General features: G+C 58.0%; 2 protein-coding genes across 2 annotated transcripts in view; both read left to right on the plus strand.

Annotated features, from left to right (window-relative positions):
* LOC133208924 (cytochrome c oxidase assembly protein COX14) overlaps positions 1 to 14892 on the plus strand; it is a 190459-nt gene that overhangs the window by 9576 nt on the left and 165991 nt on the right. The gene's annotated exons all lie outside the window — the stretch shown is intronic.
* LOC133208922 (twist-related protein 2-like) lies at positions 13348 to 14053 on the plus strand. Its single transcript, XM_061347175.1, has one exon. The coding sequence runs from the start codon at positions 13485 to 13487 to the stop codon at positions 14049 to 14051; it is 567 nt and encodes a 188-aa protein (XP_061203159.1). The 5' UTR covers positions 13348 to 13484; the 3' UTR covers positions 14052 to 14053.

Consider the following 14892-nt stretch of genomic DNA (forward strand, 5'->3'; position numbering starts at 1 on the left):
TCTGGCTGCTCTCCAGGATCATTTTAAAAGGGAATATTAAGGGCATATTGAACCCTCGGGTGTGTAGCATTTAGAATCAGGGGTTTGGGTGCAGGATGTGCTGGGCAAAGGCTCACCCCAAGCTCTCAGATACATGATTCTGCTTAAGAAAGAAAACCTCTGCTTCCTTTGCTTTGCTTTCCTTCCTTGCCCTGTAGCAGGATGGGAGAGGGGAGGATCATGGTGCTCAGCAACCAGAAAGGTGGCCAGCACGCCTCAGCATCGTGCAGCCATGGATGCATTGCCCCCATGCAGTGAGTTAGGAGGTGACAGGTTGGAAGGCCCAGGCCGTGACTGCTGCATCCCTGCAGCTCAGCCCTGTGTGCCTCAACCCCAGTGGGGTTGGTGACCTCTTTATCCCTGTGGTTTGCTGCCCTGAAGCCTTCAAGCCTTTACATCCTCAGGGTGTGCTGAAGGCTGTGGGCTGCTCCTCTGGCCCCATCCAGGCTGGGTTCGGGTTGGGGTGTCGGTGCTGGAACTGGGAATGGGGGTTTTCAGGGAGGGGGGGTGAGGAGAGAGGCAGGAGAAGCCCCTTCCCATGCAGACCAATGGGAGATGAGCAAGGTGGGTGCTGGAAGTGGGCAGGAGGTGGGTGATGGGGACCCTGTGACAAGGGAGAGGTGAATGGAAACCCTTTGTGCTCTCAGCCCAGCCTCCCTGTGCAGGGCTCTTGGGTTGTCCTGTCTGTCACCGTGTCCTCGTGGTGTGCTCCAGCCAAGGGGTGTTTGAAGCCCTCTCCACGCTCCCAGCCTCCATCCTCACCTTCACTGGTCTCCCTTTGCCTGGGAGTGCTCCAAGCCCGCTCCGTTGAGCTGCTGAGGGGATGGATGGATGTTGGAGGTGGCAGCAGCGCATCCGGATCGTGTTCTCCTGTCTCTTGGGTAGGAAGATCCTCAAGCAGCTGGGTTGGGTCAATGGGTAAGCCAAGGTTAGAGCAGGGCAGCCAGGCAGAGGCTGGGATGTGAGGACTTAGGAGGCCAACACAGGCTTTGCAATGCTGCAGCCTGGATGCAGAGGGATGGGCGCAGGGATGGAGTTGCTCATCCCCCTCCTGTCCCCAGAGCTGTGGAGCTAAGTGGGTTAACACTGGTTGTGCCCATGCCCCAGCTCTGGGCTGAAGCCTGGGCTCTGGTGTCCTTGGGATGCAGGATTCCCAGCACGGGTGAGGCTGATGGAGCTCTGCTGCTGCACCCCAAAACCTCACCTCTGGCATCACATAGAGCAGTTCAGCAGCTCCTTTCTTGGGGGAATGTCCCCCAAATCCCCTTCTCCCGCAGGTTTTTAAGGTGTTTTTGGGGCTGGAGCCTACAAACAGCTCCTGGAATTCTCCCCTTTCTCCAATGGTTTTGCTTGGGGATTCCAGCTTGGTTTTGGCAACGCTGGGGTCTGTAAATGATCTGTTTTGACATGGGTTCTGCTTCCTTTGCACGCTCGCTGCTGCGGGGGGATGCTCTCTGTGACAGTGGGGGGGTCATGAGTGTGTAGCCCAGTGTCTCCTTGTACTAAACCGCACTAGAACTTGTATGTGGCACCCCACTAGGAGCAGGAATACAGGCTCTTTCTCACCAAACCTGGCTCTGGAGTGGTTTTTCCCTATCAGGATGTGATGTTCCATCTCTTCTCCCTTTGGTGGAGCACTTCATCCGGGCTGCATCCATTGGGATGCGGAGGTGTTGTCCATCCCTGGCCAGGTTGGATGGGGATGCTCTAGTGGAAGGTGTCCCTGCCCATGGTAGGGGGTTGGAATGGGATGAGGTTTAAGCTTCTTTTCCATCTTAAACCATTCCATGTGTTTGGATTAAGCCATCAGTCTCCCAAAGGATGGGGGGAAAGAGATGCTGTAGGCTCTGAGCACCCTCCCTGTGGGATTCTGGGGGCCACTGGGTGCAGTGGGAGCTTGGTGCCCACTTAGGAAAGGGCAGGGTCATTCCTCTGCAAAGTGATGGGACAAAGGTTGGTGGTACCCAAGGTACCTAAGGGTGGTACCTAAGCAGCCTTAACCTGTGGAGCTGATGGCGCTGCCTCTTGCCATCTCCTGGTGGGGTCAGCATTGCCCAGCCTCCTGCTGCACCGTGAGCATCTCCTTGGGGGAGAAACCCACCATGGAGCAGCAGGTTTGGAGGGGGCCCTGCATGGAGATGCCCCATTCTGCATGGAGATGCCCCATCCCTCATGGAGATGCCCCATCCCACATGGAGATGCCCCATCCCACATGGAGATGCCCCATCCCTCATGGAGATGCCCCATCCCTCATGGAGATGCCCCATCCCGCATGGAGATGCCCCATCCCTCATGGAGATGCCCCATCCCGCATGGAGATGCCCCATCCCGCATGGAGATGCCCCATCCCTCGTGGAGATGCCCCATCCCACATGGAGATGCCCCATCCCGCATGGAGATGCCCCATCCCTCGTGGAGATGCCCCATCCCTCATGGAGATGCCCCATCCCGCATGGAGATGCCCCATCCCTCATGGAGATGCCCCATCCCGCATGGAGATGCCCCATCCTATATGGAGATGCCCCATCCTGCATCGATACCCGCATCCTTCAGCCCCAGTGCTTGAGCATCCTCTCCTGGCTTCCCATAGGAGGAGTCAATCCCTGTCCCCACTGGAAGCCAGCACCTCCTCTTCCTCATAGGACTTTGGGAAGGAGAAGGCAGCTTCTGGGAGCTGAGCAGGGAGGGGAAAGGCAAAGCAAAGCCTTAGACTGGAGGTCACTGGGAGCACGGTGGGGAGCCCTCATCCCAACCCTGTCTGCACTGGGTGAGCCCTGGGGCTGCTCTCCCCATCCCAGTCCTGGTGCCACGGATGCTGGGAGCAGGACCCTGTGCTCTGCCCCGTGCTGAGGCCCCCGCATCCTCCCCATCATCTGCTTCCTGTAGCGCAGCGATGGGAACATTTGGGATGCATTTGGGACGTGTTGGGATGGCGCCTGCCTTTGATGCTGCTCCTGCAGGAGGGATGCTTCCAAGGCCCCGTGCTGTGCTGGGGAGCGGGGGCCAGCTCCGAATCCAGCTACAACTGACGGGAGTTTCCTGGTCCCAGCGACACAAGCGGCCATTGACAATGAAGGGGCTCGGAGCAGCTCCATAGGAGGGATAAGGGGGCAATAAAGGTCCCCCCGCCCCACAAAGCAGCACCTTTTGGCAGCAGGATGATGGGGAGGGATGGGGCTGAGCCCCGGCTGGGAGCACCCATGGGTGCAGTGCGGGCAGTGGGCAGCAGAGGGCAGCAGTGGCTCAGCCATGGCTGCGTGATGGGGGGTGAATGAGAAGGGGTTCCCCAAGGAGCATCATCTTCATCCCCGCATCCTCATCACTGGGATGCGGGTCCGGAGGAGGCTGCGATTGTGGAGCCCCGCTCCACGTTAAGATGATGGAATCGGGTCTGTTCTCTACCTGCTGCTCCCCAGAGCCATGCTGATCCCAGTGTTCCCATCCCCATCCTGCAGCATTTCCTCCATGCAGATGCCCTCTTTTCGCCGTGATGGAGGAGCAGCCATCAGGAAGTCCTCAGGAATCTGATGGGTTTGGCACACGAGGGGCTTGCAGAAGACCTCTGGAGCACAGCTCTGTCTGCATCACACCTCTTGGTAGGGCTTTGGGTGATGGGGTCTAATGTGAGGCATCCCTACCCATGGCAGGGCACTGGAACTGGATGAACTCAGGGTCCTTTCCAACCCAAACCATTCCAAGTGCAGGTCTCCGAGTGCTTTGCCCCCACCGATGGCCCCGATCCCACCCTTCCTGCCTGAGGATTTGAATCCATTTGGATTCATTTGGGGTTTTTTTGCATTGGAGCAAATGTGCTCTCAAGATGTGGGCAGGGCGGAAGCGGCCGCTCAAAGGCTTCAGTGCTGCAGCCCTGCTGTGAGCTGGGGATGCTCAATGTGGACCCTGGGTGCTGGTGCCTGCCCATTGGGTCCGTGGGTCTCTAAGTGGGATCCAGGCTGTGCTTGGGGTGCCCAATGGCTCTAAGCCATGGGGCAAAGAGGCCTTCAAGCATCCTTGGTGTGACCGTGGATGGGCCAAGCACTGGGAGCGCAGCTCTTGGAGGGACCAGGCAGGGAGCTCAAAGGTCTGCCCTGTCCCTGTTCCCTTGGGAATGTCCCCCTGCATCCCAATGGGTCTCATCCCTCCAATGGATGCAGCCCAGCATCCAGCCCCATTCCTCAGTGTCCGGATGGGGTGGAGAGGGCAGGAAAACCTCCCTATGAGGAGCATATCCCTGCCCATGACTTCTGTGCTGGAGCCCAAAGGTATCCCCTTGCTCCCCAATGCTGTATCTCAAGCTGGATGGGTGCTGGCCTCATGGACATGAAGGACATCACCTTCAGTGCTAGGTGCTCCCATGGTGATGCTCATCCCAAGGGAATGAGCAGGCCAGCAGGAGAGATGGGCTTGGTAAAGAAGGGGGATTAAAGCCCTCAATGGAGCTGTTGGGGTGTTGGGATACGGAGCCGGAGCTGGGATGCAGCCGTGGTGGGAGCAGGGGGTTGAGCATCACACACACGGCCTGGGGATGGTTATTTTTAGGGCCGTGTTTCAGCTTGGAGAAGAACCAAGCGAGTTAAAGCTTCAATCTGGTTCCAATATGGAACAGGGAGCCGGGAAGAGCCTTGGAGACAAGAGCTATGGAGAGGGATGATGGGGAGCCAAAAGGAGCCGAAGCAAAGGGGTGAGCGATGGTGCTGGTGCCTCCATGGAGGTCCTTTGGGGCTGGTTGCTCCTTTGGTCCTCCCATGGGAGCAGCTTTTAATGCAAGGGCCATTTATCCATCCCTAATGCAGGGATGGAAGGGCAGAGACAAGAAGAAAGGGCTAAGGAAGGCAAGAGGGGAGCATTGAGGGTAGAACACGGCTGCAGCCCAAAGGCAGGCACTGGAGCTGGGGTCCTTCCACCCCCTGCAAGCACTTGGGTTGTGAGATCCTTCACCAGATCCCATTCACTCCAAGCTGGATGGGGCTGGGAAGCGCCGTGCCCGGACCTGGTCTCTTGGGCCATGGTTTCTTGGATTCAAAGCCCTTCGGAGGAGGAATTACTTTGGGAATCGTTGGATTTGAGGTCCTGAAGTGAGAGCCCCGAAGTTCCCTCCCCATTTCCCCAGTGCTGGAAGGTGGAGCTGCGTTGGGATGCGCACCCCAAAGCCCACGGTGCTGAGGCACCCTCCTCCTCCTCCTTGTTTTCCCACCCTGGGGAAGATGGGATCAATGGTTGGGAAGTGGCTTCACCCGGGATGCAGACTGGGAAAACTGGGATGTCCGCAAGGAGGAGGAGGCTCAGCCCATCCATGGGGACACAGGGCTGCATCTGGACCTCTCCGTGTTGCTCATGAGCCCATTTGGTACCCACTGGCCCAGCTCAGGGACCCCATCCCAACACATGGGCGCAGCCCCTCTGCTCTGTGGCCCCATAGCCCTGGCTGAGCAGCTCCATCCCTTCCCTTGTGCTCTGCAGCGCATCCGCTCCATCAGAACCCCCTTGAAGCGGTGGCCAGATCCCGCAGCTCCTGCCCTTGCCTTTCCCTCCTTTCCATCCCACTTTGGATGCATTAAGCCCAATAAAGCCCAACAATTGGAGAGAAACCCAATCCTGCCCCCACGTCCCCCCCTTTTCCAGGAGATCAAACGGGATTTCATCCAAAGAGAATTTCCTTTGGCCAAATGAGTTAAATCTGTGGCTCGCATCCGCCTGGCCCTGGGCTCTGCTTGGAGCTGAACCCCCCCCTTTCTCCTCACCCCCATCCCACCCATGGCTTTGTCACCCCCCGGAGCTCTACCAGGATCCATTCCCTTTGGAGACAGAGAGGATGCGAGCACCAGCATCAGGTGCTGGAGCATCCGCGCTGCTCCTCCTGCATCCTGCCCGGTGCGGGGAGGATGCTCAGGGATGCTCGGGCCATCTGCTCTCGTGGCAGCCCCATGGATAGGGAGCAAAGTCCCTCTGGAAATGAAAGCTCCTGCCATGGAGCTCAGGAAATGGGCCTCAACCCCAGCTCCAAAGCACCAGGAACTCATTCCAGGCGCCGAGGGGAGAGTTTCCTTTCATCTCCAGCCAGGAGCTGAACCGGCCCTTTCGTCTCTCCCCAGACAGGGCTTTGAAGGCTTCCAGGGTCCTCCCACATGTGCTGCTGGGGCTGGGAATGGTGTCACCTCCGGGGGGGAGCTGAGGGTGGAAAACAGCAATGGGAGAGACGCGTTGTTCCCTTGGGGAGATGCCCGCATGGGGCGAGCGGAGGGGCTCCTGCAAACCCGCTTTGTGCCGGATGGTGATGAGGAGCAGGGGACATCCAGGGGGCATCCATCCCATGGGGCTCGCTGTGGCTTGGAGCTGCAAAGGGTTTTCCATAGGCAGATGGAAGGGGTTTGGAGCTCTTTGGGATGGAGGCAGAGCTGCTGGTCCCTCTTTACAGGCTGATGGAGGGGCTTGGTGGGTCTGCTTCCTGCCCCAGGGTGTGCTATGGGGAGAGCGAAGGATGCAGAGATGGGGTTTGGTTCTCATCAGCCTCAAAGTGAGATGTGGGGAAGGGTCCAAGCTCTCGACCGCGCTCCACTCCCTCAATCCCCCTTCTCCAAAGCCCTTGCTCCTCTTTCTGTCCCCCTTTGGTGATAGCAGCCAATGGGATGGTGCTGGAGGGGGATGCTGAAGGGTCTGGGGGTGAGCAAGGGCCCCATCCTGTCCTCTCCCATCCCACCCAAGTGTTGGTTGCTCCTGACTGTGCTCTGCTGAGCACGGACCTGGTGTGAATGGGGTTTACTCCAAGGTGCCAGCGGTTGGAGTGGTCCCCTCAAACGAGCGTGGATGCTCACAGATGGAGACCAATCGCATTGGCTTCTCCAAGACCCCTTCTTCCTGCATCCCTTGGCCCATGGCTCCAAGGGAGGAGATGCAGGGACCTGAGTCACACACAAAGAGCCCAGTTTGCTTTGGGCTGAGCATCACCGACAGCATCACCGTCTGCTCTGTGCTCCCAGGGCCCTATCCACAGCCCAAGGAGACTGCTATGAAACGTGTGTGCTCCATCACATCCCTTTGTGCTTCCTGGGGTGGGAGCAGCCTGGCTCTGGGTGCCCCCAGGATAAAACCCCACATTCCCCCCCCTGTTTTCACTCCCATCCCAGCTCCTGAAGCTGAATCTGTGCTGGGTTTGATGCGAGCAGGAGCACAAGGGACCGGGACGCTTTGGTACCTCCTCCCATCATGGGAAGATGCTCTCAGACATGGCCCTCCCTTGGCAAGCCCAACCTCTGCCCTTCCAACACCTCCTTGCAGGGACGTGAAAGCAAGAGACCAGGTTGAGAGCACCATGGGGGGGGAAAGAGCCAACTTTTGGCTTCCTTGGGATTTCGGGATGATGGAAGGGAAAGGGAAGGGACAGCGTGGCAGTGGGATGGCAAAGGGTATAACAGATAGAGGGGAAAGGATGGACGAGGCAGCTGTGCATGTGTGGAAATGGAGTTAGAGCTGCAGGAGGTTGGATGCTCTTGGGGATGGGGAACCACAGGTCGGATGCTGGCAGAGCAGAGCCTGAACCAGAGGGATGGGCGCAGGGTGACGCAGGGATGAGACATCCCGAGGGCCAGGAAAAGGCAGGGGTTGGGTTTGTATGGAGCAGATTGCAAAACCAGAGCGACTGCGCTCCTCTGGTGAGCTCCGGACACGGGTTCTGTGGGGTCCATGGGTGCAGGGGGAGGCCCTGGTGCCTTCGCAGGGGCATGGGGCAGCATTTGCACCTTCAGAGGGGATTGAGGCACTGAAACCCATTGGAGCTTGGAGTTTGCTTTCCCTTGCCCATAGCTCGGAGCGGGGCTGCAGCATCTCCCGGCTGGAAGTGACTCAGCCGCTGGTGGGGAGATGCTTCCTGCTCATCCAGCCACAGGCACCGGGATCCTTGCCCCAGCTGACAGTGACTCACTGAGCCCAGGGCCTTGCACTGCTGCTGAGCAGGCTCAGGGGGGACCTGATGGCTCCCTCCAACTGCCGGACATGGGGATGGAGCCAGGCTCTGCTCCCAAGGGATGGGACAAGAGGAACCGGCCTCAAGCTGCACCAGGGCAGGTTTAGATGGAGCTGAGGAACAATTCCTGCCCCAGAGGGTGCTCAGCATTGGAACAGGCTGCCCAGGGCAGGGCTGCAGGCACCGGCCCTGCAAGTGCTCACACACCCTCAGTGCCATGGGTTAGGGATGGCCGTGGAAGCACTGGGAATGGTTGCACCTCAAGGCCTTTTCCAGCCTGGATTCTGTGACCACCCGGGTGCCCTCGAGGGTGGCTCCGTGCCCTGCCTGAGCTGGGTCCTTCGGAGGACCAAGCCGCAGTGAACGGGAAGGGAACCGCTCCTGATGCTCTTTGTCACCCGCAGCAACGCAGATGCAGGAGGAGGGGGGGAACTGATGCACAGCCAAGGGCAGAGCCAGCGCCCGGCCCCGCGGCCCCGGTGCCTGGAGCAGGGCTCATCCCGGCTGCTGCTCCCCAGGGATGAGCCCATCCCGAGCCCGGCTCCCTCCACACCAGGGCTGGAGGCTGGGAATTGGGCGGGTTGCGGGGAGGCTCCTGGCAGCGGGAGCCTCAAGATGGATTTTGCTCCTTTGATGGCCACATGGAAACAGATGGGGAAGGGAAGGGAAGGGAAGGGGGGGGAGAAACCCCGATGCAACTTTCACATGGAGGAGTTAACTGGAACGGGATGGGCGGCGGTGCAGGGTGGTGGTTGGCATCTGCAGTGGCACGTGGGGTGTCCCTTCATCCCTCCCTGCGCCCACCCCTGCATCCCTCAGTCCCTCCATCATCCCTGTCACTCTGTCTTTGTCCTTCATCTCTTCATTCCTCCCTCCCGTCCTTTTTTCCCTTCCTCCTCCCCTTCATCCCTCCCTGCCTCCATCTCTCCCTCTCTCCATCCCTCTTTCCCTCCCTTCCTCCATCTCCCCATCTCTCCATCCCTTCATCCCTCCTTTCATCCTTCCCTCCACCGCTCCATCCTTCCATCCTTGCCTCCCTCCTTTCCTCCCTCCCTGCTTCTATCCCTCTATCTCTCCATCCTTCCTTCCCTCTTTCCCTCCTTCCCTCCATCTCTTCATCCCTCCCTCCATCCCTTCCTAAATCCCTCCCTCCATCCCTCTGTCCCTGCCTCCCTTCATCCCTCCCTCCCTACCTCCCTCCCTGTCTCCCTCTCTCCATCCCTGCCTCCCTCCCTCCCTCCATCCCTTTTTTTATCCCTCCCTCCCTCCATCCCTTCATCCCTCTCTCCCTCCATCCCTTTCTTTATCCCTCCCTCCATCCCTCCATCCCTCCATCCCTTCATCCCTCCCTCCCTGTCTCCCTCCCTCCATCCCTTCATCCCTCCCTCCCTCCCTTTCTTTATCCCTCCCTCCATCCCTCCCTCCCTCCCTCCCTCCCACCACCCCATCCCACGCCTCCCCTCCAAAGCAAGCCACAAATCACTCCCTCAAAGCCCCCCCCGGTAACACCAGCGCCAGCCCCCTTCAGCCCCCCCACTCCCGGAGGGGGGTGCACGGAGGGGGGGGGGGGGGAACATCTTTTCCTCCTTAAGGAGCTCAGCGAGTTCCAGGCCCATGAGGTCACTTGGACACGGAAATGACTCCCGAGCCCATCCATCACCGCTGCGGGCGCATGGATCAAAGGCCCCCGCAGCGCTCCAGCTCCCTTTGCCAGCCGAGGCCCTGCGCGGTACCCCCCCCTCTCCCCCCCTCCATCCCCATCCCCGAGCCCGCATTCCCTGCGGTTGCCGTGGCAACCACACGCTGCAGCGGATGCTCCGCATTCCTCTTCACACCACACATGTTTCCACTCCGCGGCTGCGGTAACTGGAAAAACCTGGGGAGGCGAAGCCGCTTCCCCAGCCTCCAGCCGCTCTCCCCGGCTCCTTTCATCCGCGTTCTCCTCCTTGGCTGCTGCCAGGAGGGAGCAAACAGCCCCGTTGGGTCCCGTCGAGCAAAGCAGGGGAGGTTGCAACAGAGAAAGGCGAGATTAAACCCCCCCCTCCCCTCTGCATTTGGTGCCCAGGGTTGCTCCGGTTCTTGCCCATCGCGGTGATGGGGTGGACACATGGAGGTTGTTATCCCAGCTCTGTTGTACCAGGGTTCAACCCCTCCCCAAACCCCAAGGATGGAGCCTCCTGTCCCCTTCCCAAACCTGTGCTGGAGCAGCATCAACTCCATTCCAAGCTCTTCCCCCATGGGCACCAACCCAAAGACCCCATCTAACCCCTAAGGCCTGAAGAGCATCTTCAGGCTCAGAGACAGAGTCAGGCTCAGGATGACCAAGATGTGCTTTCAGCCACCAAAGGATGTGCTTTTAAGGGATTGCCTTGGCCTCTTTCCTTTAGGAACCTCGTCTCCCACCTCAACCCCATGGACCCCATCTGAGGAGCCCCTGGGATGCTCCAGTGAGCCCCAGCCTTGCTCTTCCAGTTCTCCTTGCTGTATCCCCATGTTTGGTGGTGTCCTCGCCTTCTTTCCACCATTCCCTTCTTCCCATTGGCCCCAATGGCAAAGCATCTTCAGGCTCAGCTCAGACCCGAGCGATGGGGACATATCCCAAATCCCTGCTCAGGGAAGATGGATGCGAAGGTGGAGGAAGATGGGGATGGAGGCGGGCAGAAGGGCTGGGACGCGGTGGGAATCCAGACCTTCCATCTGGTTGCTCCTCAGGGAATCAAGGTTGGTTTTTGCTTGCAATGTGCATGTTTAAGGTCTGAATCTTTCACTCTGTCAAGACGAGGGCCATAAACCCCCAAGCAGCTGCAGAAGCCACGTTATTGAAGCCACTTGGGGAACTTGTGACCTTTCCATGAAATCTCCATATTTTATATCCTTCCCCTCAAAAAAAAAAAAAAAAAGCCCCAAATCCACCAAAAGAAATGGAAACATTTAAAGGAAAAAATATTTTTTGCCATAAACCAGCCAAATTGGGGTGAAAAAAAAAAAAAAGCCTTTTGGGGTGTTCAGCTGATCCTTCCTGCACATCAAAGCTCATTGTGTTTCTCCCTTTGCTCAAGGGTATCAGCACCAAGCCCCAGCTTCATTTCCTTGGCTCAAAGCCGTTCTCCAGTGCAATTCTATTGAGCTATTTCTAGAGTAAAAAAAAAGGGGGGGGAATAAAGGAAAATGAGACAAAAAAAGGGGTGAAAAATAAAGGAAAACAAGACAAAAAGATGAATAAGAAAAGCAAGCCCAAGCGCGAGCCCTGGGCCTCAGCTGGTGTTAACTGGCAGCTCCCCAGCCCTTGGCAGCGCTGAGCGGGATCAGAGGGCCCTGGATCCAGCCAAAATCCTGCTCTCCCTTGGGGGATTTTTCCCTCTGCCTTTGTTTCCTCCCTCTTTCCCATCCCTGGGATCCATTGTCTGCCCACAGCAGCATCTGATGCTCGGCACTGTCCTGACAGCGCTCGCGTGGGAGGGATGGGTTGAGCCGATGCTCCCAAGTCACCGCGCTCCATCCCAGTGGCTCCCGGTATAGACCCGTTCCTGGGCATCCTCTCTCAAACCAGGGAATGGTTTGGGTTGGAAGGGGCCTTAAAGCTCATCCAGTTCCAACCCCGTGCCATGGGCAGGGGCACTTCCACTGGAGCTGCTTGCTCCAAGCCCTTGTGTCCAACCTGGCCTTGAGCACTGCAGCATCACTGGGAAAGGGGATGAAGGGGTTCATCTGAGGTTGCCCTTTCACTTGGTCCCCCCCCTCCCAGCATGAAGGATGCTCAAGAGAAGCCCATGGAGGGATGTGAAAACGTATTCCTTGAAACAGAGAGCAGCACCTTTGGGATACGTGCATCCCAATGGAGCAGCAACACCCGGATGGGTGCAATTAGGGAGGCAAAGGGCTGGGAAGGGTCTTGCTGTGAGCACTGATGGACAACGGGATGTGTAGCGAGGTTAATGTGCATGGCAGGTCTATGGAGCATGGTTTTAAGGAATACCTTGTAGATGAGCTTGAATTGGGGCTTTTCCTATTGGAAAAACAACAGTTGGCCAAGCCCCTTGCTCTTATTCAGTGCTAAAGGGGAGAGGACATCCTCCTCCTCCTCCTCCTCCTCCTTTCAGGCTATAGGAGAGGTTCTTGAGCAGAGGTGGCTGCAGTACAACAGCATCGGTTCTTCAGGGTGAAGATAGCACAAGAGGAGGATGCTAATTCACCACGGGCAGCAAGACAATAGGGAAAGGTCGTTGCCTTCCCAAGGACTCTCTCCTGTGGTCATGCTCAGCCTGAGCTGCTGCATCCACCTCATTCCCACCTGGGGGTGGGCACAGGCTCCTATCAGTGCAGGATATTCCATGTAGTCGTTATAAAAAGGAGCTAAATCACCTCTGTTTCTATAGGCAGGAGGCGTCAACGCAGCAACTGCTGGGTTTGGTGGGATTTGGATTATTTTGATGAATTCCTGCCATTGTTTGAAACTATCTTGTTCCCATAACGTCCCTTTGTGCCCTCATGAGACAGAGCAAAGGTGATGGAGCTCTGCTGGGGATGGAGCCCAATATCCCCTTGGAGCATCTTGCCAGGACTTCAATGTCCCCCCAAAGAGACTGAGGGTGAGAGTTTCTGATGGACCTGATGAGCAGACACAGCTTGGATTAGGTCAAGGAGAAGAAACACCTTGGAGAGGGAGATGGGAAGGTTCTAGGGGTTCCCAAAGGCGTAGGAGCATTTTGGGCATGGGAAGATGATGGGCACCAATGGGCTCCAGTTCTGTGTGCTGATGCTACTGGTGGAATTGTACTGTAGGCTGCTAGAAATGGAGGCAGAGGAAGAGGGATGGATGGATGGATGAATGGATGATGGATGGATGATGGATGGATGGATGGATGGATGATGGATGGATGGATGATGGATGGATGGATGGATGATGGATGGATGGATGGATGATGGGTGGATGGATGGATGAATGGATGCAAACTCAAGTCCATTTTGAATTATACCATTTCTCAAGAGCAGAATGGATTCCTGTCACTGTTGCTTCTTCCTTTGGATTCATGGGAAATCTGTATCCAAGGCTTCCCATCTCCACTTGGATTTCTCATAGAGAAAAGTCTTCTATTCCCAAGTGAACCATCTCTGGCTGGCTTTTGCAGGGTCAACTGGGTGTAGAAATGAAAAGCCTGCACCTCCAAGACATCTCCCTTGGTGTCCATGGCTGGTGCTCCCATGAGCAGAGGCGATGTCCCCTGCCATCCGGGCAGCAGGTGGGAGCATCTGTGCCGCAGGGCCTGGGGGTGTCAGTGGAGGAGGGAAGGAGGAAATCTGGAACCCATAAGCTCCACTGCTGTTTGCATTACCTTGCACGGCTGCATTGGTCTGTGCCTGGTCCGCCCACTGTCCTCCTCACCCTATCAGCAAGAGCCATTCCCCAAAGTTATCCGAACGCCTTCCTCTGCGTAGCCCAAAGGAAAAACCAACCGAGCTCCTTGGAGGGCTCCGCAAGGCTTGGATGCTCCAAGCTGCACCTCTCGACCTCTCCAGGCCACCACTCCCATGTCCTGCGTCCATCGCATCTCCTGAAGAGCCCGGTGCCGAGAGCATGAAGGAGGAGAACCCGTGCCCGGCCTCACCCGAGGGCAGCGTGGACGAGGAGGAGGAGGAGGGCGAGCGGGTACCCAAGAGATGCCCCCGCAAGCGGGGCCAGGGGGGCGAGGAGCGCGGGCTCCCATCGCCGCAGGGCAAGCGGAGCAAGCGCAGCCCCGCGCCGCAGCCCCTGGAGGACGCGCACACGCAGCGCGTCATCGCCAACGTGCGCGAGCGCCAGCGCACCCAGTCCCTCAACGACGCCTTCGCCGAGCTGCGCAAGATCATCCCCACGCTGCCCTCCGACAAGCTCAGCAAGATCCAGACCCTCAAGCTGGCCGCCCGCTACATTGACTTCTTGTACCAGGTCCTGCAGAGCGATGAGCTGGACCACAAGGTCGCCAGCTGCAATTACCTGGCCCACGAGAGGCTCAGCTACGCCTTCTCCGTCTGGAGGATGGAAGGGGCTTGGTCCATGTCTGCATCCCACTGAGACGGGGTAGGTCTGGCGCATCCCTGCATCCTCCGGGCATCTCCCTCCTCATCTCCATGTGCTTTAACAAACCCCAGATGCCACCATGAAAAGTGGTGATTCCCAACCTCTGTGGGGCTTGGAGGGGGCCAAGCAGTGCCTGAGCCCATTGAGCGGGGTCTGGGCTGGGGCAGGTTGGTGGAAGCTTTAAAACCAGGTCTGATTTATCCCTCTACGTTAACCCCTGTGGATCAGCAGGCACCCTCCTGAATGCCCTTGGGTCACAGCACAGGTGAGAGCAGCGGCACCCCAAAGCCATCCTTCACTCAGCAGCCATTCCCTGAAGCCATTGGGTGGCCCTGGTGGCTCCAGACTTCCAGGCTTCCTCCTGTCCCTGTCCTAAAGTGCTGCAGATAGGATGGGATCCATAATCCCTTTGGATCTGGAGGTATCCTACACTGCAGGGAATGGAGCATTGAGGGAGGGGTTTGACTGCGGTGCCCAGCAGCATCTGAGCATCCTCTGTAAGCGCTGGCAAAGCTGCTGAGAGGAGAGGGGAATGATTCCATTGGCAGGGCTTTAGGTCTGCTTGGGCTGGGAGAGAGAGGGACCGGGGGAGAAGGGCTGGATCGGTGCCGATGTTTCCTGCAGTGCAGGAGCTCTATAGGGCATTCCCAAGCTGTGGGCTTCAGGGACACATCATGGGAGCCCAGCCCAGCTCCCTGCTGGGCCCTAACCAGGATGAGGGCTTTGCTTGGGCACTGGTTTGTTAACCCCTGCCTTGCATCACCCAAGGGCTAAGGGGCCATCGGCTTCTCTTGGGAAGCCAAATGCAAGAGGATTCCTGCTGCTTCGTGCACCC

Source organism: Neopsephotus bourkii, unplaced genomic scaffold, assembly GCF_033783945.1.
Source record: "Neopsephotus bourkii isolate Nb327-2 ecotype Australia unplaced genomic scaffold, CSIRO-AGI_Nbou_v1 NB_309, whole genome shotgun sequence".
NCBI classification, from domain to species: Eukaryota; Metazoa; Chordata; class Aves; order Psittaciformes; family Psittacidae; genus Neopsephotus; species Neopsephotus bourkii.

Coding starts and splice junctions, on each gene's coding strand:
- LOC133208922 (XM_061347175.1), top strand. CDS start 13,485: ATGCTCCAAGCTGCACCTCTCGACCTCTCCAGGCCACCACTCCCATGT.